Source organism: Phodopus roborovskii, unplaced genomic scaffold (genome assembly GCF_943737965.1).
Source record: "Phodopus roborovskii unplaced genomic scaffold, PHOROB, whole genome shotgun sequence".
NCBI lineage: Eukaryota > Metazoa > Chordata > Mammalia > Rodentia > Cricetidae > Phodopus > Phodopus roborovskii.
Genome location: NW_026126517.1, coordinates 14,820,761 through 14,846,025, shown reverse-complemented (window position 1 = coordinate 14,846,025; position 25,265 = coordinate 14,820,761). Strand labels below are relative to the sequence as shown.

Genomic DNA, 25,265 nt, shown 5'->3' with positions numbered 1-25,265 from the left:
AGAAGATGGTCAAACCACAGATGAAGTGTTAGTCTCAGGTCCCGTTGTCATACTCTGCAAGGAACTGAGGGCCTGCTAGATGGAATGCACAGGCAAGTCATAAAGTTTGTGTTCTCTGAAAGGACTGACTAAGTCACTTACAAATGCTTTGTCACCTTGGGTTTATCATATCTGAAAGATGCCATGTAGATGCAAAGCTAAGGCATGTTTCATCCAGTTTTTAAAAAATCAACACAAGCAAAATGAAGAGGCAAGAGATTCTGTTTCAATGTGAATGGGCATCTTCTGATTGATTTAATAAAATGACACAGGGTGTCTGTGTAGGCTGAGTTCCAAGTGGTTGGAGGAACATAAACACAGACAGTATGTACCCTCTTCTTGGAACTTTATAGAGAAGATTCAGTCGGTTTGACCTTAAATTTATGATTCTTTGATAATAGTGAGATGCCTGAGGGCAAATAATGGGAATAAATATAGCTGGAAGCTCCTGTTGTCAGAAAGAGGCTTAAGTATGTCTCGCATGCTTCTGCTGAGTATATCCATAGTTCTCCTCATGGACACAGGTAAGGTCTGGAAAAAGGACAACAATGGGTATAGGAGTAAGAAGTTACTGTATTTGTCTATGGAGTTGCTATGAGATGATTTAAGGTGAATTTTTCTTCTCTTCACAGGAGACAGAGTGCTGACATTTAGCTGTAGAGTATATTTTGTTTGCATTTCTTGGAAAGAATCATACTACCATAAGAGAAGGACTGCTTTTGCTCTTTACATGCTGTCCCTGTTCACTCCACGCTTACTACTCCAAAGTCTTCTTTCTCTAGTTTTGATTTGTGGAAGGGTGGACAATTCTTAGAGGAGATCACTGCTGTCATTAACAAAATCAAGTGGGGGGGGGCTGGGCAAGAGTGCTAAATTTCTTCTCATGGGTTTTGTACAATCTTACCTTTATAAATTAGTTAGTTGTTTTCCATAGATTTAACCTTTAAAACTTCCCTTTCCTTTAGTGATAAGATTTTGCAACCTATGTGATCGCTTTGATGGAAGCAAATGCCTCAGTGGCATGAAAAGTTGCTGGAAGTTTGACCTGTTGCGGTACAACAGGACTTGTACCACAGAAAACTTTTATTTTAGTAACCGTTTCACAGGTAAGTTAATCTTTGGGAGACACACACAAAAATGTCTTTGATAGCACCCATAATTTCTGGAGTTAAGGTGCCAAGGGGGATTGACCCTCCTCTCCCGTCCTTTCCCCTCCCCTTCCCACGAGTTCTGAAGACACACACCAGAACATGGATCTGTTTGGTGGAAGACAACTATGACTAAAGATAAATAGATGAGATGTAGCTACAGTTTGGGACCAAGTAATTCTTAGGAAAACTGACTAGGTTCTGGAGGGAGGCACGGTAATGACATTTGCTTTTCTTCTCTTTAGGGCTATACCTTTTTCGTTACTCAAAACTGTCCTGTAAATCCTGTGCACATGGAATGTTTCAAGTATTCCATGACCTTCTGAGAGAAACATTTTGCTGTAATGACAGGAGCTACTGTAATAACGGCATTGTCACCTTAGAGACCTCATCATTATATTTAGAGGATATGAGGGAGAAGAAAGAGGTGAATGACTGACAATAAAGTAAATCTTAAATAAATTATAAAACCCTGTGTCTCTGTAGTCTTAACATGTACAAAAACCAATCCCCATACTCCTTTCTATGCCTGTAAATATTCCCATGCAAATTGCAGTCTTATCAGTGTTCATGTTTCAATTAACAAGAAAGAAAAGCCCAGGTCACACAAACCTCAGTTCTGTCTTCTGGTCACTCTTCTAGTTTTGGCTCCCTACCTTCTGGCAGTCTCCATTCAGTCTCAGCTTCTGATGCTTATATTATATTAAAAACACAATGCAAAGGGGATTTTTCTTGGTTTTTTTTTTTTTGTTTTGTTTTTTTTGTTTGTTTGTTTCTGCTGGAGCCTCTTACAGAGGATCAAGAAACATGGCCAAGGAATCATATTTTTTGCAGGAATGATTTGGGGTAGAGGTTGCGGTGGAGGAAGAGTTTGTGTTACTCAGAGCTGGAAAGGCAATGTGAAGTTAGAGGACTTTCTTAAACTTAAGAACAAATAATAATGTATTTGATGAAGTCATAATGCCTGCCATCATTTTTTTGGGAATCCATTTGGCTATAGCTACCCCTGACTACTCCACTCCTGGCCATGATATTTCTAATCATTTTATTGAGTTCTCATAGCCAAACACAAGTATTTCAGGAAGAATAATTGGCTGAGTGTTAGCTAACTAATCATTTCCTAAGAGGCATATGGATAAGAAAAGGGGTCAAGACCAGGCTACAGAAACCCACAGAGACATCTGACCTAAACAAGGGGGATCTCATGGACCCCCAGACTGGTATCTGGAAATCCAGCATTGGATCAACTCAGACTCCCTGAATGTGGGTCTTGGTTAGAAGTCCTGGACAGTCTAAGGGACCTCTGACAGTAAAACCAGGATATATCCCTGGTGCAGGAAAGACTTTGGGAGCACATTCTCCATGGAGGGTTACCCCCGTAGTCTAGAGTCAGGAGAGAGGGCCTAGTCCCTACTCCAAATGACTTGACAGATTTTGATGATCCCTTCTGGAAGACATCACCCTCCTTATGGAGTGTGGGGGGGTGAGATGGGAGGAGAGTCAGGAGGCATGGGAGGGAGAGGGAACTGGGATGGATATGAAAAATAAGAAAAAATAATAAATACACACACACACGGAGAGAGAGGTGAGATACCCAGTTTTCAGAATATTTAAATATCTTGAATTTTGTGAATCAATGCTAAGAGGTCGGTTTCATCTATCAATACAGCTTTGTAACAGAAAATGTAAGAAAGAATTACAGAGAACCCTTGTAATTAGTAAACATAATTTAGCACTTATATTAGACTGATTTGGATATGCCATATGGTACAGAGATATGCCCACTGGTACAAGAATTTTAAATGCTGTGTAGTAGCCAATCATGTTCTGGGTACATTTAAGACCTATCCTGACAGATGGAATACATACTTGGTACTATTACCTTGGCTGAGAATCCATGATTGGGTAAGTCATAAGCCATGGAGGAGAATCTACTTCTATTTGTTGTTTGTACACATATTAATAAACAGCTTTCCAAATGATTATCTTTTAGAAAAATATCTATCTGTTATTCATCTATTTCATGTTTATGTGCATATGCCTAAGTGAGTTTATATGCATGACACACACCAGAAATGGCACCACATCATCTGGAACTATAGTGACAGTTGGTTGTGAGCTGTCATGTGGGTGTTGGGATTGAATTCATTGTGGTTGTGGTACATTCACGAGACCTGCATCACGACATTTGGATTTCCACTATGGATGGAGAAGGGACTTGTGTAGTCTTGTCCTTAGCTGAGATAGTATTTGTAACTGATGATTGCTGCGGAAGGAAACATCACTTTTCTTTAAGAATGTGGATCTGGGTAGGTTGTTCATTCTCTAGTGGGTGTCCAGATACACATGCATACATCATTAACTGTACTCGTGATTTAAAAATAAAAAGAATAACTGAAGTTAGGATGGAGATGTGGGGGTGGAGAGGAAAATCAGGTAAAAGTTGGGGAGAGGGACTAGAGGGTAGATTTAATCGAAACATATTGTATACATGTCATAAATTCTAAATAATAGAAGTATGTTTCTAAAGAGAGAAGTGAGTGGTTTAAAATCACCTTCATTTGTATGAACACAACTTAGCAGTTTACGTTTACTAATAGTTTGTGTGCTCCGGTTTCCTAAACCTTGTATGATGTGGGATGTTGTTAATCTTTTCAGTGCTTATGAACCCAGTATATAGAAAATCAAATCTTTGTGCAGGGCCTTGCATCCTTTTCCTTGAAAGTAGTCTCCTCATTCTTTGCTTTCACGTGCTTATCTGTTTGAGGGTTTTATTCCCCAACTAACTTATACTAATGTATACCTAAAAGGACTGAACTCCTTTAACTATCTTAGGCTTTTGTTATTGTTGTTTTGTTTTGTTTTATAAGAACAGCTTCCTTGAGTTCTCTATTATTGGAATCTGGCATGTGGTAAATGTGATAAATCGAAGTTGGAGATTTTGATGGTTTGGCCTGTATAAAGTGGAGCATTCAAAGGTTAGCTATTCAATGGTGCTGCAACTGGTTTAGGGACCCCTCTTCTTTTCATCACACTAGCTTCCCATGTTCTCCAGCTTGTAAGAGATGGTGAAATAATTAAAATATCATTGCAGGGTCATGAAATTAGATGTTTCTTAGTTTCACCCAGCTCCTCCTCATGGAGAGCTTCATATCACCCAGTGCATTCCAGGCTACTTTTTGAAAGTTCTCCCCAATAACAACTTTCTTTGTGTGTGGACATATGCATGGTGTAAAAACAAAGCTGTGTCTATGTGTTTCTATACAAATAGGGACCTGTCTTGACATTAGTCCACATTGTGGATTGGTTTTATCATGAGTAGGCTCAGAATTGGTAAGCTCCTATATGAAAACTCAAATTTCTAGCTCAAAATGATATCCCAACTTTAGACGAAGAAATCTGTGAGTATCCTCCATCCTTTTCTTCATCAAGTCCTGGGAATTAGGGTTCCCTTTGGACTAGCTCTGAGACTTCCTGGCACAGCACTTTCACTCATCAATTCTGTGGGTAGGGGTGAGTTAACCCAAGCTTCCCTATTTGCTAATGATCTGAAACAAGTATTTGTACTATTTGTTGTCTGGATCAGTTGGTGTCAATTGGTGACAGTGATTTATTCACATGTAAAACTCTTGTGAAGTACCTCTCCTTTCTTTCCTATGTGACACTGTCTGCACTGTTCAATAGTAACAGAAGGAGGCCCTTTGCTAGGAGCAGACACACAGGGACAGATTCACAAGACAATGTTTAAGCAGGCGCAGATTCAGACTCACAAAAGACAGGTAACAGAAGACACAAGGAGCATGAAGTAGAGATTTCACATCTGAACTCACTCTTCTTTAAATGACATAAAGGGGAAATGCTTTGATTTCTTATTTTGACACCAATATATTATTGGTAACTTGGAGAGGAGTTCATCTCTAATGTGCTTTATCCAAGTGTAGAGTTAGCTTGTTTATCAAGTCTCTTGTTTGAACCAGGCGATTTTAGAGATTGAAGTCTTGTTCAAAACTGGCTACTCCAGTTTTGATGGAAACAAACAAACAACAACAACAAAAAAAAACCAAAACAAAACAAAAAAATGAAAAGGAGCTTTATTATAGCTGAAGTTAACAGAATATGTAGTGTTAGCATGAAGTACCATGCTCTAGTTAACTTTCTATTGGTGAGATAAAACATTCTGACCAAATCAACTGAGGCTAGGAAAGGATTTAATCTCACTTACACTTTCAGATCACAGTCTGTCACGGAGGGAGTCATAACAAGAACTCAAGGTAGGAAATGTGAGAAACACTGCTTGCTAATTCATCTACAAGCTGACACTTAACAGCTTTCTTAAACAATACAGGACCACTTAACTAGAAATGGTACCACTCACAGTGGGCTGGGTCCTCTTAATGCAATATGGATAATTAAGACAAGCCTCCCCCAGGGAAAGAGAGAGAGAGAGGTCCACAGAGCAATGTGATTTAGGCAATTCCTTAATTGAGGCTCTCATATCAGATGCCTGTAGACTGTTTCAAATTGACAAAGTTAACTAGAACATGGCGTTTGGATAATAATGTGTCCCATTGTTAGTTGAAGTTATAAGTAGCAGAAAGTATAAGAGAGCAGCAAGGTAACACAAGTGAGAAGAGAAACATGCAGACACCCACTGAATTAAGTACCAGAGTACAACAAACAGAACCAGAGTAGCACAGATACTAGGACAGCACCTGACTTCTCCATGGAAACCCTCAAGGCCAGAAGGTCCTGGATAGATAGATGTTCTACAAGTATTAAGAGAACATGGATGTCAGCCAAGGCTACTATACCCAGCAAAAGAAAACAAGATATTTAATGACAAAACCAGATTTTTCCCAATACGTATCTACAAATCCAGCCCTACAGAAAGTTCTGGAAGGAAAACTCCAACCCAAGGAAGGTAACTACACCCACAAAAATGTAGGCAACAGATAATCCAACTACACCAGAAACCAAGGGTAAAGCAGGACAAATATATTCACAATACCACTGCCAATAACAAATTTAAATCAAACAAGCATCAGCAATCAATGGTCCTTACTCACCCTCAACATTAATGGTCTTAACTCACCTATAAAAAGACACAGGCTAACAGAATGGGTACGAAGACAGAATCCATCCTTCTGCTGCATACAAGAAACACATCTAAGCTTCAAAGATAGACATTACCTCAGGGTAAAGGGTTAGGAAAAGATCTTCCAAGCAAATGGAACCAAGAAGCAAGCATGTGTTGCTACCCTAATATCTAAACCAAAATTAATAAAAAAAGATGAAGATGGTCATTTCATATTCATCGCAGGAGAAATTCATCAACACAAAGTCTCAGTTCTGAACATCTATGCACCAAATATAAAGGCGCCCACGTTTGTAAAAGAAATGCTACTAAAACTCAAAGCTCACATAAAACCTCACACACTTATAGTGGGAGACTTCAACACACCACTCTCACCACTAGACAGAACCACCAATCAGAAACTCAACAAAGAAACAAAAGAACTAACAGAAGTTATGTCTCAACTGGGTTTAACAGACATCTACAGAGCATTCCATCCAAACAAAAAAGAATATTCCTTCTTCTCTGCTTCACATGGAACCTTCTCTAAAATCGACCATATACTAGGTGGTATAACAAACCTTAACAACAACAAGAGAATTGGCATAGTCCCCTGTATCTTATCAGACCACCATGCTTTAAAATTTCAACAACAACACAAATAGCAAAAAACCTGCAAACTCATGGAAACTGAACAATGTGCAATTGCACCACACCTAGGTCAAAGAAGAAATAAAGAAAGAAATTAAGGACTTTCTAATATCCAACAAGAATGAAGACACAACATACCCAAACTTATGGGACAGTTTGAAAGCAATGTTGCACTAAGTGCCCAAATGAAGAAAACAGAGGATAGCCACATTAGAGAATTAACAGCATAATTGAAAGCCTTAGAACAAAAAGAAGCGAACTCACCCTGGAAGAGCAGACACCAGGAAATAATCAACTTGAGGGCTGAAATCAACAAAGTAGAAACAAGGAAAACGATACAAAAAAATCAATGCAACAAAGAGTTGTTTTTTTGAGAAAATCAACAAGATAGACAAACCTTTATCCAAACTAATGAAAATGCACAGAGAGAACATGCAAATTAACAAAATTAGAAATGAAAAGGGGAACATAACAACAGACACAGAGGAAATCCAGGCAATTTCCAGGTCACACTTTGAAAACCTGTATTCCACAAAAATTGAAAATTCAAAGGAAATGAACAAATTTTTGGATAACTATCACCAAAACTAAATCAAGAACAGACAAACAACTAAAATAGACCTATAACCAGCAATGAAATAGAAGCAGTCATTGAAAGCCTTCCAAAAAAAAGAAAAAAAAAAAAAAAAAAAAAAAAAAAAAAAAAAGCCCAGGGCCAGATTGCTTCAGTGCAGAATTCTACCAGACATTCAAGGAAGAACCAATACCACTACTCCTCAAATTGTTCCACACAATAGAAACAAAGGGTTATTGCCAAAATCTTTTTACAAGGCCACAATAACCTTGGTACGCAAGCCTCACAAAGACACAACTAAGAAAGAAAACTACAGACCAATATCCCTGATGAACATCGATGCAAAAATACTCAATAAAATACTGGCAAACCGAATTCAAGAATACATCAGAGAAATCATCCACCATGACCAAGTAGGCTTCATCCCTGGATTGCAGCGATGGTTTAACATACGAAAATCTATCAATGTGATCCACCATATAAACAAACTGAAAAAGAAAAACCATATGATTATCTCCCTAGATGCTGAAAAAGCCTTTGGAAAAATTCAACACCCTTTCATGATAAATGTCTTGGAGAGATCAAGGATAACAGGAACATACCTAAACATAATAAGAGCAATATACAGCAAACCAACAGCCAACATCAAACTGAATGGAGAGAAGCTTAAGGCAATTCCTCTAAAATCAGGAACAAGACAAGGCTGCCCTCTTTCTCCATACCTCTTCAATATCGTACTTGAAGTTCTAGCTAAAGCTATAAGACAACAAAAGGAGATCAAGGGGATCCAAATTGGAAAGGAAGAAGTCAAACTGTCTCTATTTGCAGATGATATGGTAGTTTACATAAGCAACCCAATAAACTCTACCAGGGAACTCCTACAGCTGATAAACACCTTCAGCAAACTAGCAGGATATAAGATAAACTCAAAAAAAGTCAGTAGCCCTACTTTATTCAGACGTCAAAGAGGCTGAGAAAGAAATCAGAGAAACATCACCCTTTATAATAGCCACAAACAACATAAAGTATCTTGGGGTAACACTTACCAAACAAGTGAAAGACCTATATAATAAGAACTTTGTGGCTCTAAAGAAAGAAATTAAAGAAGATACCAGAAAATGGAAAGATCTCCTATGCTCTTGGATAAACATAGTAAAAATGGCAATCTTGCCAAAAGCAATCTACAGATTCAATGCAATCCCCATTAAAATCCCAGTACAATTCTTCAGTGACCTTGAAAGGATAATAACCAACTTTATATGGAAAAACAAAAGACCCAGGATAGCCAAAACAATCCTGTACAATAAAAGAACTTCAGGAGGCATCTCTATCTCTGACTTTAAGCTCTACTACAGAGAACTACTACTATAGTTCTGAAAACAGCCTGGTATTGGTACAAAAATAGACAGGTAGGCCAATGGAATCGAATTGAAAATCCTGATATCAACCCACACGCCAATGAACACCTGATTTTCGACGAAATAGCTAAAAGAATACAATGGGGCAAGGACAACATCTTCAACAAATGGTGCTGGCACAATTTGATGAGGGTGTGTAAAAGACTGCAGATAGACACATGTCTGTTGCCATGCACAAAACTCAAGTCCAAATGGATCAAAGACCTCAACATCCATCCAGCCACACTGAACCTCTTAGAAGAGAAAGTAGGAGGTACCCTTGAACAAATTGGTATAGGAGACCGCTTCCTGAACATAACTCTAGGGGCACAGACACTGAGAGCAACAATTAATAAATGGGACCTCTCCAAACTTAGAAGCTTCTGTAAGGCAAAGGACACAGTGGAGTGGACAAGACCAAATGGCAGCCCACAGACTGGGAAAAGATTTTCACCAATCCTATATCCGACAAAGGGCTGATCTCCAAAATATACAAAGAACTCTAGAAACTCTAGTCAACAAAACACCAAATAACCCTATTAAAAATGGGGTACAGAACTGAAGAAAGAATTCTCAATAGAGGAAATCAAAAAGGCTGAAAGACACTTAAGAAAGTGCTCAACATCCTTAGCTAATGGGAAATGCAAATCAAAACAACTTTGAGATACCATCTCTTACTCCTGCAAGAATGGCTAAAATTAGAAACACCAATGATGACTCATGCTGGAGAGCACATGGAGAAAGGGGAGCACTCCCCCACTACTGGTGGGAGGGCAAACTCGTACAGCCAATTTGGAGATCAGTATGGCAGTTCCTCAGGAAAATGGGAATTAGTTTACCACAGGACCCAGCAATCCCCCTCTTAGGCATATACCCAAAGGATTCACATCCATGCAACAAAGACATCTGTTCAACTATGTTCATAGCAGCACTATTTGTAATAGCAAGAACCCGGAAGCAACCTAAATGCCCCTCAACTGAAGAAAGGATAAAGAAGATGTGGCACATCTACACAATGGAATACTACTCTGCTGAAAAAAAAATGATAGAATCTTGAAATTTGCAGGCAAGTGGATCGCAGTTGAAGAAACCATCCTGAATGAGGTAACCCAGTCACAAAAAGAGGAACATGGTATGTACTCGTTCATATATGGATTTTAGACTTAGAGCAAAGGATCAGCAGGCACCAGAGGAACTGGGATACAAGGTGTATTCTAAGAGATTCATATAAAATCCCTCACAGAAGGGGGAAGGGGCAAGTCCCCCAGAGCACATAGGAAGTGGGGGGGGGCAGTGACTGGAGAGAGAAGTAGGAGAAAGAGAGGGGAAGGAGAGGAAGCACATGCGACTAGGAAGATTAAGTAGGAATAGAAGACAGAAGAGAGAGAGAGAGCAAGAGAGAGAGAGAGAAGGGGAGAACACAAAAGAGGGAGCCATTATAGGATTGAAGAAAAAACTGAACCTAAAGAAAGGTCTAGAGACCTACAAGACTGCCGCCAACTAACAACTTGAACAACTATGGAAAGGCTACCATAAATGCCCTTCCTGGATAGTGAGGTCAACAACTAACTTATCCTTGGAGCCCTCATCTAATGCCTGTTGAAAACAGGATCAAACACCCATACATAAACACTGAGTCGAACTAGAACCCAGATGCAGATGGAGAGGACAAGACCATCCGGTAGAAGTACATAGAGACAGCTTACCTGAACAAGGAGGAGCTAATGGCCACTAGACTGATAGCTGGGAAGCCAGCATGGGACTGACTCAGGCCCCCCTGAATATGGGTCTCAGCCAGAAGGACTAAGCAGTCTAAGTGACCTCAGACAGTGGAACCAGGATGTATTCCTGGTGCATAAAAGGACCTTGCAAACACATCCCCCATGGAGGGATACTGCCCTAACCTAGGGACAGGAGAGAAATCCTAGTCCCTATTTCAAATGACCTGACAGATCTACATGACCCCACCTGGATGGCATTGTTCTACATGTGGAATTGGGGTGGGGGGATGGGAGGGGAGGGTGGTCAGGGTGCTTGTGAGGGGGCACAGATGGTAAAAGGGAGGGAGGGAGAGAGAACTGGGATGGGCATGTAAAATAATAAGTAAAAAATAAAATAAAAAATGAATATTATATAGCATAGAGCTTCAAAACAGCCTTTACAAGTACCCTGGATCAATGTGTAACAAAGGCAAATTTGGGCTTTGTTGAGCAAAGAATTGTAGAGAATTGTTCCCTTGCATTTCGTGAATAAATACTGGGATTGGTAGCCTGGCAGCACTGGACTTAATTCAAGCATATGTGTATTGTTGGCCTGCTCAAATTCTCTGTTCTGCCAAGTGTACCCAGTGTCTTGGACTATTGAAAGTTTAGCTGCTTAGTAATCTATATCTTTTCTCTCTAGGAAACACGATTTGCTTTGCCCACTTGTTATACTCTCAATTTGGATGCAGACATCAACTGATGAGTGACTGGTCTCTTGGACCAAGGTGTGGATCAGCCTGTGATATAATTTGAACCCAACACATTTTTTAAATGGGTCCAAACTAAAGCTTTAAGTGGAAACAACCCCATCATTGGGAATGGAGCTCAAAAGTAAGCCAGGTTGGGCTTGCTATAACATAGTAGAGTTTCTTGGCAGTGATGGACACCATGTGTCTTGCTTTTGGAGGATTTTACACAAATTATGCTTATAATAACATTCCATAGTGATTCATGCCAAAATTAGTATATATCAAAACTGACAAAACACAAATAAGTTTACATCTAACACTACTGTATATCTGTTTCCTGGTTTAGAAAATGCATCATGGTGATTGAAGATGACACTGTTGGGAAAGCTCGGTTTAAAGGTACACAGAAACTATTTTTCAACTTTTCAGTTTTGAAATTTAAAACTAAACTTGTTTTTTTAAATAATCTGTTTTTGAAATTTTATTAAATGTCTAGGTCTGTGGAAAACTGATGCACTTGCATGATTGAATTCTTGGCCAACAATCATGACCTATTTCTCCATCTATCATGTTGACCCTTCCTATTTCTGTTACTTACCCTCAGAGAACTTGTCCAGTTGTATTAGATTTCTTTGTAGATCCTCAGGATATTGTTCCAGAAACAGCCTGGGATGCAGCAAACACTGTTAGGACCAGAACACCCACTTCCTGGGGCCTTGAACTGAGGACACTTTGATGATAAAATCCAGATGGGCAGAAGATGGGAGGCAAAATGCTTAACCATGCAAGAATTGGGACCAGGTCACTCAAACAAGCAAGCACTACAAGTCTCAGCAGCATTTAGAGGTGGGTAGAGATGAGAACATTCAGGACATACAGTCAAACCAAAGAAAGCGAAACATCTTTGTTCCTCCGAAGACTGAAAACATGCATCCAAAGGATGAAAACCTAAGGTTATGGGAGGATACAGCCTTTTCTCCTAGGCCAAAAAACAACCAGAGCAAGTATTATGCTCAGATGCACTACCTAAAAGTAAAATTAGTTTGCTCAGTGGGAGATTCAAAGTCAAGGTCTTGGGTGTGCTAGCTGAATCCCCCATCTCCATGCTATGCTTCCAGCCCCAGACAGTGAGTTTCTTGTAACACACTCACATCTTTCTCTCCCTCTCCATCCTATGGAAAGGTCTGCAGTGCAGCTCCAAAGTTGCTGTACTGACTAGACTTATTTCTATTACTCCTGGTCTCTATAGTTCTAAAATTAATGTAATAGTCGAGGTATTAGTATTGTAGGTATAATGAAAAAATAATTTGAACTATGTTCTATATTTTTTAGCTGTGAATTTAGTTTTTGACCTCCCTGTTTTCTATCTGTTTACTATTCTGTTTTCTATTCCACCTCATGTTACTCAATACCACGACTCTGGCTTTATGGTTTGGCTCAGATGTGGTTTGAATCCCTCCCCTAAAGTTTTGTGTTCTGAGACTTGGTCCCCAACATGGTGATATGAAGGTGGTACTAAGTGGAAGGTGTTGAGGTCATTGGAGGCCTCTTCACTCTTCATCAATACCAATGTGACTCTCCCAGAGTTAGTCTTCCCAAAAATAGACTCTATATTCTTTGTTGCTTCTGCATGTGTGAGATTCCCTTTTCATTTATCCTCAATGTTAGAGAGTAGCCAGCGATACTTCCATGTTATTTGGGCCCCATAACCATTACCATGATCAACATAAACCACTTTCTTTACAAAGTACCTAGCCCTAAGTATATTGTTATGACAATGGAAAACAGATGAATAAAGGGTGTTGCGGGGACTTCTCTTTTGGCATTTCTATTGTTCTGATGTCCTCTGTCCTTCCGAGTTGTGTCTCATAAAAGAAACAGCACTAATCTGCACTCCCTAGGGGGCAATTTTAGCTATGAGCACTGCTAGAACAAATGTTGCTACCTGGATACCAGATAGAGAAGGCTGTATTTATTTATCCCAGACTTTACATAGACATGCACACAAGTAGCTACAGCACTGCTAATAATAACAGTAACAGCAACAACTATGGTACTTGATGCCTTGAGACACAGATTTGAAAGTTTTCTTCTTTTACTAAAACATTGAAGCTTGTGTGATCTACCTGTCTTTCTCTGCCCAACTACCTCCTCCAGTTAGTTCATCTCCTCCCTCTGGATATTCTCACAACACTGATGGGCCACATCATTTATATATATATATATATATATATATATATATATATGTGTGTGTGTGTGTGTGTGTGTGTGTGTGTGTGTGTGTGTGTGTGTGAGTGTGTATGTGTGTGTATAAAATTTTGTTGTACTTATTTACCTCCCTTCAACTAACTCTTCATGGGCCTATCCTACACATTTTCCTTCCAATTTCATGTTTTATAAAAGAACTCACTGACTCCACTCTGTGCTGTCCTTACAAGTGTGACAGTGGGCTTCCACTGCAACATGGCCAACCTACTAAAGAACAAACTCCCAAAGAAAACTTCCCTCACCTAGAAGCCATCAGTTGCCAATAGTGCCTCACCTAGGTTGGGGGCTTGCATGCTCCTCCTCCTTCCATGTTGGAATGTTGATTGGTTTGTGGGAGGTCTGATGCAAGCATCCACAGCTACATGAATTCATGAGTGCAGTGGACTTGTCATGTCCTGAAGACACTGATTCACTATAGTCCTCTATCTCTGGCTCTTACAACTTCCTCCACCTCAATCAATTATACCTTATCCTTGGAGACTTGGTTCATTTGTGACAAATCCCAGTTCCCACTTCCTCCTCCCCTCCCACCCCCACCTCCCTCCTTCTCATCCCCATCCAGTTCTAGAGGGCATAAGGCCTTCCTCGGGGAGTCAACAAAGTCTGGCAAATCAAGTTGAGGCAGGACTAAACGTCTCCCTGCTGTGCTGTATCAAGACTGAGCAAGGTATCCCACCATAGGGAATGGGTTCTAAAAATGACAAACAATGTCCTCCAGGTATCTGAATCATAGAAAAGTTATGGTTTTGCTCATCTTTGAATCTGTATTTTTTTTAACTAAATCACATGTGATGCAAAACTTCTAAAACTCTGTATAAGTGGTCATTAATCTGATTACAGGGGAAGGCCAGTTCAGACACCCTCTCCTCTACTATTTAGGGGCTTAGCTGGGGTCATCCTTGTGGATTCCTGGGAGTTTCCCTAGTGCCAGGTTTCTCACTAACTCCATAACAACTCCCTCTATCAAGATATCTCTTTCCTTGCTCTCCCTCTCTGTCCTTCCCCCATATCCACCATCCCCCTCCCTCTTATTCTCCTCCCCCTCCCCTTCTCCCTTCCTCCTACCCTTCCACCCTCTCTTCTCCACCCCCTCCCAATTTTCTCAGGAGCTCTCTTGAGGAATACCTTGCTCAGCTTAGATAGGGGATATGGGAGGGGGGCCTTGGTCCTGCCTCAAAGTGAGGTGCCAGACTTTGTTGACTCCCCATGGAAAGCCTTATTCTTTCTGAAGAGTGGATGGGAGGTGAGGTAGGGAAAGGTAGGGGAGCTGGAGGAAAGGGGGAAGTAGGAACTGGGATTAGTATGCAAAATGAGAAAAGGTTGTTTTAAAAAATAAAAGCAAAAACTCTGTATAAGTGAATTTTATCTTAATAAATAGAAAATGTGTAATGGGTGGTAGTTAAAATTCAAAATTATCTTGGGTCTGGGCAGTAGGGGGCAGTCTGCAGCTGCAGGAGGGAGGAAGAGAATCTGAGAGCTATGTGGTTAGAGAAAACTTTCTTTTTATCAGCTCTGTGTGTACAGAGAGACAGGTGGTAGGGTAGGAGGCTGACACCATCCTTGGGAGACAGAGAAAGGCAGAAACAGGATCTGTGGTCTAACAGGTAGTGCACACTGTTGAAGGCCGGTCCCCCAGATGACACTTATGATCTAGAAGTCTGTATAGAGGAGCATGGGGTTCTGAGAGTCTTTAGCACCCTCAGGCCATACCCCCTCTGATGTCTCTTCCCTCAAACTTAACTTGGCCACCATATTATCTCCCTCACAGGCATAGAATCAGTAAGTAAAATATTGTCTGATCCCTGTTGACGTTTGTTGTCAAGTGGCTCTTGCATTGTGTGCCCTAACCTTGTTCCAGTCCTTAGAGCACAGGAGTTAGAGCCTGCTGAGTTTTTAATCATTCCACAGCCATTTTACTGCTACACAAGGTATTTATTCTAGAACTCCCAGCTCTTTTATAGGAAACTAAGGTCTCTGGTCTCTAATCTCTCTCTCTCTCTCTCTCTCTCTCTCTCTCAATCTCTCTCTCTCTCTCTCTCTCTCTCTCTCGTGTGTGTGTGTGTGTGTGTGTGTGTGTGTGTGTGTGTGTGTGTGATGTGTATTTAGGCATCACACCACCTATGGATGACAGATGACAACTTTTTGGTGTTGGTTCTCTCCTTCCATGTTTAACATGGGCCTTGGGGCCTGAACTCAGGACCTTAGGCTTGTGTGGAAACACATTTACCTTCTGAGCCATCTGTCTGATTTCTAGTGCCAGGGTATTGGTAGCTATATCTCCTTAGTTCTGAGGGGGAAGAGTGAGGCCAGAGTGGAGAGTGCTAGTAGACCCAATGAAGAAAGATTAGACATAGAAAACAAAAGTATATTCAAGTGTGTGTGTGTGTGTGTGCATTTGTGTGTGTAACAATAATTAAAGAAAAAGAGGCCATGAATTTGAGAGAGAACAAGTGGGGGTACATGAGAAGAAGGGAAGGGAAGAGGAAATGATGTAATTATATTATAATCTTAAGAAATAAATAATTAAATGTAAATAAATAAATGGTTCCCTAGTAGCCTTTTGATGAATAACTTCTCCCATCTGGGTTTTTTATTATTTATTTATCTAAATTTTACTTTATTTTATGTATATGAATGGTTTGCCTGCATGTATGTTTATGTGTCACTTGCATGCTTGGTACATATGGAGTCCAGAAAAGGACAATAGATCCTTTGGAACCAGAATTACAGAGAGTTATTAACTGCCATGTGGATGCTGGGAATCAAACCTAGGTCCTTTGGAAGGGCAATCAGTGCTCTTAACCACTGAGCCATTTCTACAGCCTAGAAGGCAGCTGTTTTCCTCAGAAGACAGAGCCCCTGATCAGCTTCTTTGCAGTCTATATTATCTTATCTGTAGCATCTCCATCCCAACATCGCTGAGACAGCCAGCCAAAGGGCAGTCTTCTGACTTCCACTGCCCTTACTTAACAGGCAGGCTCCATAACTGTAAGTTATGGGGAGGAGTTATTATCTCCTGAAGGGTTTTGAACAACTAAGAGGTTGTTCCAAAAGAGATTGACTCCCTTATAAGAGGATGCTATTAAACAGTAAGCTACCTGCCTCTCTCCTCCCCACTTAACAAGAGAAGCTGGGTTATCCATGTCATTAGGTTTACTTTGTACAGTCTTTTGCCATGTAATGACTGCCATAGTCACTGATCTATTGCTATGAAGAGACACCTTAACCAAGGCAACTTGTATCAGTCATGTAGTGAACTTGTAATGGTGGTCACATACCCTTGGGCATGGCCTCAGGCAGAGGGGAGCAGAAAGAGGGAAGCTTGAGACATGGCTTTCCTTTGCACTTTCCTTTCTGGTGGGTCAGTGGACCCAATAGGAAGGATAGAAAAATGTTCCAGCAATTCTTTGTATTTTCCTGTCTAAGTGTCCCCCCCAAAACAAAACACCTATTTATCATTTATCTTGGGTCTAGTGAAATAACTAAAACCTTGCCTTCAGCAACTCATATTTAAAATAGCATTTAATTGTGAGCTTGCTTCTATTTCCAGAGGTTAGTCCACTCTCATCATGGTGGGGATAATGCAACATGCCAGCAGACATGATGCTGGAGAAGTAGATAAGTTCTACATCCTGATCTGCAGGCAGAGAGAACAACTCCGGGCTTGGCATAGGCTTTTGAAACTTTAGAGCTTACCCCCAATGCCATACTTCCTCCAATGAGGTCACACATCTTAATCATTTTAATCCTTTCAAATAGTTCTACTCCCTGGTGACTAAGCATCCAAATATAGAGCGTATGGGGCCATTCTTATTCAAACCACTACAATGACGTCTCCATCAACAACAGACTGCATGGGTGTTGGTTCCATGGGATTTCATCAGTTCATGACATATATGAGCCATCTTTGTACATGTTTGATGTTCACACAAAAAATGACATCACCCAATAAGACATCGACACGAACCCTTGTGAGTATGTGAGGATAGATGGGTCCTTGAGTTCTAAGATTTGTCCTCACAGGGCTATCCTATCTCACTCTCTTCCATGTTGGTTGATCCTCTGCCCTTTGCCTCATAACACCACATTTAAAAATATCTTAATATATCTGATGGTTTCATTCTGTTGCTGTGATAAAACATTTTGACCAAAAGCCACTCAAGAAGAAAAGGGCTTGTCTGACTCACATACCCAGGCTAGAATTTATTATTTAGAAAAGTCATGACTGGAACTGAAGGTAGGAATGTGGAGGCGAGAAACAATGAGGGATACTGCTTGCTGGACCTCTCACTGGCTTACTTTTCTTAGGAACACCTGCCTAGGGATGGTACTGTAAATAGTGGCCTGAGCCCTCCTATAGCAATAATTAGTAAGCAATACAACCTTCATAGGCATGGCCACTGGTCAATCTAGTCTAGGAAATTCCTTAACTGTGGCTCTCCTGTCAGATGGTTAAAGCAAACCAAGGCAATGCTGACCTTATTGACATTTGCTAAGACTGCAGGGAGATATTTAATGTGTGCTTAAAACATCCCAGAAATCAGAGGAAAAAATACAGGATGACTCCCTGCTGTGTCTGAGCCATAGTATACAGAATGCTTTATCTGGTTAACAGCTGAGTGCACTTTGGAAACAGCACAAGTTGACATCCACTTTGTTCCTTGCTAGTTTGACCTTAATAAATCACTTAACCTTTCTCAATTATTATTATTACTTTTTTTTCTTTTGAGACAGCATCTTTCTGTGTAGCACGGGCTGATCTTGAACTTACAATCTGCCTACCTCAGTGAGTATACATCCCAAAGAGAAAACAGAATAGGCTCAATGTCAGCATTTTCTTCAACGACTTCTATCAGAATCAAGAGAGGAATTACCTTAGAACCATGAAATATAGAAATGGTGTGAAGTGCATATGGAAGGGTTTCCTAGGCTGTAACAGCTTTAGAAGACTCTCCACTAGGACACCGGATCCTGACTTTTCAGCTATTCTTGTCTGCATCACTGGAGGAGCACAGCCATTTGCTGGTACCTGAACTTCTAGAGACACTTACTTGACATTTCTATGCCTGTGTCTAGGAAGATGCCTGCTTGCTTCTTAGAAGATGCCATTAGATAAAAGGAAAATAGAAAAAGGTACACATCTACAAACTCTAGAGTGCTATGCTCATATTTTCATTCCTTTGGGTATGTATTTGGGTCTTTTTAATTTGTGTTATTCTGTTGTAGATAATTTTTTTCTTTTACTGAAAATAGACTTTGTTCATACAACATATTCTGATTATGGTTACTCCTTCCCCCACTCCTCCCAGTTCACCCCCACCCAGATGGGGTCTACTGTAAGAAAACACACAGATGCTGGGCAGAGGTGGTGCACACCTTTAATCCCAGCACTTGGCAGGTGGAGGTAGAGGCAGGTGGATCTCTGTGAGTTCAAAGCCTGTCTGGCCTACAGAGGAAGATTTCTGCAGGGTCTTGACTTTCCTTTCTTTTTCAAATATATTCGTTTGTATTTCTTTCGTATGTTGTGCTTGTTTCTTTGGGCTGACTTGGAACAAGCCTAGACATGTCTGAAAAGAGAGAATGTTAATTAAGAGAATGCCCCCATAAGACTGGACTGTGGGCCTATTTATGGGGTATTGTTTTAATTAATGTTTGGTGTGAGAAGGTGTAAGTGGTGTCACTCCTGGACACATGTCCTTGTTTGTATGAGAAAGCAGACTGAGAAAGCCGTAAGGAACAGGACAGTAAGCCCTGCTCCCCCATGACCTCTGTTTCAGTTCGTGCTTCCAGATTCCTGCCTAGAGTTCCTGCCCTGACTTCCCTCAGTGATGGAATGTATTCTGAGAGTTGTAAGATGAAATAAACCGTTTCCTCCCTGTTTTCTTGTTTAGTTGGTTTGGGTTTTTTGTTTGTTTGTTCATTTGTTTTGTTATGGCATTTATCACAGTAGTAGAAACCCTAACTAGGACATGTGATACAGAAGTAGGGCAAATTCCTGATTACTAACTGATGTAGGAGGGCCCAGCCCACTGTGGGTGGTACCATCCCTAGACAGGTGAGTATAGGCTGTAGAAGAAAGGAAACTAGCCTAGGGGTGGTGATGCTTGCATTTATTCCCATCACTTGGAAGGCAGGTGGATCTCTGAGTTTTAGGCCAGTCTGGTTTACAAAGTGAGCTCTAGAACAGCCAGGGCTGCACAGAGGAACCTTGTCAAAAAGAAAAAGGAAAGGAAAGGCAACTAAATATGAATATGGGAGCAATCCAATAAGTCAAGCTTCTAGGCTTTGGATAATCAGGATACCAGAAATGCCAGCAGTAAGAGAGCATTTTTCTTTTTCCCTAATCACAGTTTCTATATTATTATTATTGTTGTTATATTCTTGAAGTAAAGAAGAGAGTATTTTTATAAAGTTAATACCATACAACAAATTTGTTCATTGGCAGTTCCAATAATTTGGGTAGATTCTGTTTCCTTATTTTCTGTTATTTTCATATCACGTTTCTCATCTCATTTATTGTGCTGTTTCATTTTCTGTCCATTGCACATAAGCTACAGTCACTGAAGAGAAGGGAGCCTCAATTCAGAAAACACCTTCACAAGATCAGGCTGTAGAACTCCTGGAATCCAGTAACAGAGAAGGAGTGATGAGCAAAGGGGTCAAGATCAGGCTGGAGAAACCCACAGAAACAGCTGACCTGAACAAGGGGGAGCTCATGGACTCCAGTCTGATAGCTGGGAAACTAGCATAGGACTGACTCAGATTCCCTGAATGTGGGTCTTAGTTAGGAGGACTGGTAAGTCTATGGTGTCTCTGGTAATGGATCAGTATTTATCCCTAGTATACAAATAGATTTTGGGAGCCCATTCCACATAGAGGGATACTCTTTCAGCCTAGACACATAGGAGAGGGCCTGGTTCATGCTCCAAATGATGTGACAGACTTTGAAGATGCCCCATGGAAGGCCTCACCCTCCCTGAGGAGCAAAAAGGGGAGGGAATTGGAGTTGGGAGGGGGACAGAGGAGGAGGGGAGGATGCAGGAACTGGGACTAACATGTAAAACAAGCTTGTTTCAAATTTAAATAAAAATATTATCATCTTTTTTAAAAGAAAAAAAATCTGGCTATAGGCAGACCTTCCTTAATTAGTGATTGATGGGGGATAGCCCAGCCCATTGTGGATGGGGCCACCCCTGGGCTGGTGTCTAGGGTTCTGTAAAATCCAAGACTTATGCTTTTTTCTGAATAGAAATGGGGGAGAGGATTTAGATACTGGATACTGGGAGGAGAAGAGAGCGGGACACTGCAGTCTGGATGTAAAATAAATAAAATTTTTAAAAAGATGAAAATTTGTAAATAAAAACCTTGATAGAGGAGAGAGAGAAAAAAAGAAAAAGGGAAAAGAAAAAGGAAACCAGGTTGAGAAAGCCATGATGAACAAACCAGTAAGGAGCACCCCTCTGTGGCCTCAGCATCAGCTCCTGCCTCCTGCCATGTTTGAGTCCCTGTCCCAACTTCCTTCAATAGTGGACTGTGATTTGGAAAGGTAAATAAGACAAATAAACCCTTTCCTCTCCAAGTTGCTTTGGTCCTGATGTTTCATCATAGCAAAGATAACTATAACCGGGCAGTTATGATAGGGTATCAAGCACCTAGAATTCTACTGTTGTTGCTGAAGAAGTATGCTGAACATACCGCTAAGTGGAGTGATAGCGTTGTAAATTGGTGTGTATCTGGTAAATTGTGGAATTATTGCCCTCTACTGTTCATGCAAGTCTAGCTTGTCCAGTGTCAGCTTTGTCTTGGGAAGGTGGGAAGAGAATTCTCCTGCATGGTAGCTGAATTTGTGAGGCATGGAATGAATGCATCAGGCTCTCAGATTTTAGAACATGGAGGATCCTGGCCCTCAGCGTTCAGTAGTTGTTCTCACAGGCCACCTTGCATTCACTCATTTCCCATATTATTCTTTGTGGAGTCATCAGTAAACATTGAGTGCTTACTCTGCCCACTGGGTATGCACTGTGCAGAGTGAGCCTGACCAAAGGGCTTTGCCATAAAGGACCTATCTAGGCACAAATCTACTCCTGCCTCCCAGGATGATGTTCCCTAGCCCTAGCTAGTGAACTTGTTTCTTACTCGTTCTCTTTTCCTTGACTGGATATTGGATGTCTGCAGGTTTAGTTATTTTTATGAAGCACAATGAAAGGGTTGGAAGAGCACATTAGTAGAAAAGTAATTTTAAAAATCAGGAAAATATTTGCATTTTGTGCCCTGTGCTCCTCCACACCATTAGGACAAACATATGAAGAAGAATGGATGGAAATTCTGTCTGAACCTTTCTATGAATCAGAAACTGAGAGTCTGTATCTTGGTAAATCTCCTTGGTTAGCTATATGTGGGTCGGATAACTAAAAATAGTAAGAGCCAATTGGAGCAGAGAATGATTCTTATTTTGGAAGACAACCCATGATAAATTATTGTTGCCTCTGTTACATGTATGCTGTTTGGATGCTATTGACAGGTCCTAAGAGAGTAGGGAGCTATGTATGACACATGAGACATGGCATAATGAGTGCAGATCCTGGACTACAGAGCATACGCAGGGTTCTGTTGTTATGGCTTCTCGGGTCATTGCCAACCATGGTCCTTCTCTGACCTCAGTCTCAGGGATCTCACTTAGGAAGTGAACAATTCCATGAAGGAATATGAGAGGGATCTGGGGATGTCCTTTGCCTTGCAGAGCTCTGAAGGAGCTGATTCTATGTGATGATTTCCTGAGTCTGGGCACTGCTGGCAGGTGTGTGCGGAAGCTCCTGCCCACATCCTGGGAGTAGCTCAAGGCAGCCTGCTCTCATCTACCCCAATCTTTCCTGGGTACTTGCTGCCAGCTGCTCTGATGTGTCCTCTGCCAACCCAGACTGAGATGGGCAAGTTCATGCTCTTCCTGCTGCTGGGGGCTTTTTCCCTTGTGTTCTTTCAAGGTGAGAGTGAGTCCTTGGAGGCTGAAATGGGGGTGAGGACAAGGGCTGGAGATGTCTGGGAGTAAACCTGGGATGATGGCCTGAATGCTGGTATAGTTGGGAAGAGGTCACTGGAACAGCTTGTTATTAACCATCTTTTAAAAATGTTTATGTATCTCTGTGTTGGATTGAGGGAAGTATGCTACAGTGTGAGTGGATGTCAAAGGAGAGCTTGGGGGAATTGATTCTTTCCTTCTACCATTTGAGTTCCAGGTAGTAAACTCTGGTTGTCAAACTTTGTAGCAATTGCTTTTACTGGGTAAGCCATCATGCTAGCCCTTACAAAGCATGTAGTATTGAACAGGACTGGTACCATAGGGGCTTTAGATAGGATTTAGGGGGTAAATTTTAAATTTCTGAGTGTAGTACAAGTGTGAGATGTGGATTTTATTTGTCTAATCACATCTCTCATATCTTACCTCCTTGTCTTGTTCACATCAGCTGTCGCATAAATCATGTTTCCTTTATTTTTTTTTAGTTTTTTTGAATTGCATGTATGTGTGTGAGTGTGCATGTACATTTGTGCACATAAGTGTAAATATGTCCAGAGTCCAGAAGAAGATGGTGGAGCCTTTTTTTTTTTTTTTTTTGAGACAGGGCTTCTCTGTATTACTTTGGAGGCTGTCCTGGAACTCTCTCTGTAGATCAGGCTGGCCTCAAACTCACAGAGATCCACCTGCCTCTATTTCCCAAATGCTGAGATTAAAGGCATGTGCTACCAATGCCCGGCCAGTACCTGCTCTTAACCACTGATCATCTTTTCGACTCTATTGATTCCCTCTTTAAAAATCATATTTTATGTGAAATAATTAACATATCACAACTTTACCTACCAACAGTACAAAAGCATCATTATGACTAATGTAATTCACACTCAAAGGTCAATGATGGGCAAAATCTTAAAGTCCAATGGAGGCATTTTCAGTCCTAAGCTATGAGAATTTTTTATTGTAATGCCTCATTCCTTAACTGTTCTCATCCATGTTGTTCCTGACCTAGTTAGCCCATGTCTGTGTTTTTTTCTTTTCTTTTCTTTCCTACCTAGCTGAAGCAAGAATATGCGTGGCCTGCAAAATGTTTATTAATGGCAGATGTGTAGATGGTGAGGGCAAATGTACCATGGAGGAAGGTGGCTCATGCGCAATCAGGGATATCTATGTTTTCAAACCAAGAGGTAATGCTTACAGGGAACCCAAGGGAACCTTACAATGAGATGGTGTTTCTTGTGGAAGAGCAGGATTGGCGTGGGTAGCAAAGACTCTCATGCATTGAATTTCAAGTACTATTTTCTGACACTAAATATCAATGTTCTTTCCAGGTGGATTTTTCTACAACCACACCGTACTGGAGTGCTCTAAACCATGTAAGGCTTCAAAAGAGAGTTATTTTCACCTGAAAATTTCAAGCTTTTGTTGCCGAAGTCAAGATTTTTGTAATAGTTATAAAAGAAAGATATCGAACAAGTATGCTAACTGATCACCAATTCCTTTACCTGCTTCAGTTTCACTTGTGCACCCGCTGGGTCTCCCCCACACATGCTCTGCGGAGGATGGATCAACTCATATAACTTCTAAGCATCCTTCTTTTACTCTCTCCTGGATACTGACTCCTTCTTACCCAACACCAGATGCCAACACTCTCCATTCACCCTTGTTTCCTCTCTCACTTCTTCATTTCCATGTGAATATCACTAACAGTCTTGCTTGGCTTGCCTTTATCTATCTCTCATTGTTGCTGATTTACTCTGACTGTCAAGCTGCCTGATTATTAGTCCCACTGCCTTAGCAATGACTGTTGAGAGTCTGCTCATGTGGTGGATCCCCTTTACTGTAAGAGTTATAGGGCTTGGTAGAAAAACTCAGGAAAACATGCCCAATGGATAAAGAGGTCCTAAAGTTCAGGAAGAAATCAAGGCAAGTTGACATCAACAACTTTGGACACATAGCTAGAACCTCCTGGCAGCTAAGCTATGAGATCTAAGGTTGTCAATGAGTAGAGTAAGGACAGGGCTGCATTGGTCACAGCAGATGGGTCACATCACAAAATAGAGTAGGTGCAGGTCCCACCACAGAAGACTGATGGATAATGGTTGGAGAGGTTGGAGGAGGACCAGAAGGCAATGCTTCTCTGTTTTCTGGGGCATCTTGGAGGTTATTAGCAGAGCAGGCTCAGTGGAGAATTGTGATGAAACTATAGTACTGATTAATGAGTGTGCTGTGGCCAGGGAGACAATGACTTATTCAACTGTCTGGAAAAAAAAAAAGGAATGAATTAAGCATCTCTCTTTCTCTCTCTCTCTCTCTCTCTCTCTCTCTCTCTCTCTCTCTCTCTCCCTATCTCTTTCTCCTCTCTCCTTAAAGAAGACTGAGCTTAATGAGTTCAAGTCCAAATGTCTTCAGTTCTCACTTTAGTGTGAAGTATTTCTCTGACCCTACCTCTAGAGTCCTCTACCGCCATCTTCTAGCTCTTTAAATGTGCTTTAGTATCTCTAAAAGCAATTCTACTCCTCATACAAGGGTGTTCCTGCTTGTTTGACTTTTTTCTTTGTGTAAAATTCTCATTATTCTGAATTATTTTCTTCATTCTCTTTTCTTTACAAGTGGCAATTCAAATATGAAGAATATTGCTAGTATATCATATTA

The 25,265-nt window shown here is 40.8% G+C and overlaps 2 protein-coding genes across 2 annotated transcripts; both read left to right on the top strand.

The window, feature by feature from the left end:
• The first annotated feature begins 511 nt into the window (after nt 1–511).
• On the top strand, nt 512–1,626 carry LOC127231504 (prostate and testis expressed protein 13). Its single transcript, XM_051197073.1, has 4 exons — nt 512–563; nt 672–695; nt 1,005–1,145; nt 1,433–1,626. The coding sequence occupies exons 1-4, from the start codon at nt 512–514 to the stop codon at nt 1,624–1,626; spliced, it is 411 nt and encodes a 136-aa protein (XP_051053030.1).
• A 20,900-nt stretch (nt 1,627–22,526) lies between these two features.
• Nucleotides 22,527–24,099, top strand: LOC127231362 (prostate and testis expressed protein 2). The gene is made up of 3 exons (XM_051196903.1): nt 22,527–22,584; nt 23,669–23,797; nt 23,942–24,099. The coding sequence occupies exons 1-3, from the start codon at nt 22,527–22,529 to the stop codon at nt 24,097–24,099; spliced, it is 345 nt and encodes a 114-aa protein (XP_051052860.1).
• Nucleotides 24,100–25,265: the final 1,166 nt, after the last annotated feature.

What these genes read in the sequence shown, in the direction of transcription:
- LOC127231504 (XM_051197073.1), top strand. Translation starts at nt 512, where the DNA reads ATGTCTCGCATGCTTCTGCTGAGTATATCCATAGTTCTCCTCATGGAC. An exon ending in AGTTCTCCTCATGGACACAG is followed by an intron (nt 564 to 671) that starts GTAAGGTCTGGA and finishes TTCTCTTCACAG; the next exon opens with GAGACAGAGTGCTGACATTT. An exon ending in CAGAGTGCTGACATTTAGCT is followed by an intron (nt 696 to 1,004) that starts GTAGAGTATATT and finishes CCTTTCCTTTAG; the next exon opens with TGATAAGATTTTGCAACCTA.
- LOC127231362 (XM_051196903.1), top strand. Translation starts at nt 22,527, where the DNA reads ATGGGCAAGTTCATGCTCTTCCTGCTGCTGGGGGCTTTTTCCCTTGTG. An exon ending in TTCCCTTGTGTTCTTTCAAG is followed by an intron (nt 22,585 to 23,668) that starts GTGAGAGTGAGT and finishes TTTCCTACCTAG; the next exon opens with CTGAAGCAAGAATATGCGTG. An exon ending in CTATGTTTTCAAACCAAGAG is followed by an intron (nt 23,798 to 23,941) that starts GTAATGCTTACA and finishes TGTTCTTTCCAG; the next exon opens with GTGGATTTTTCTACAACCAC.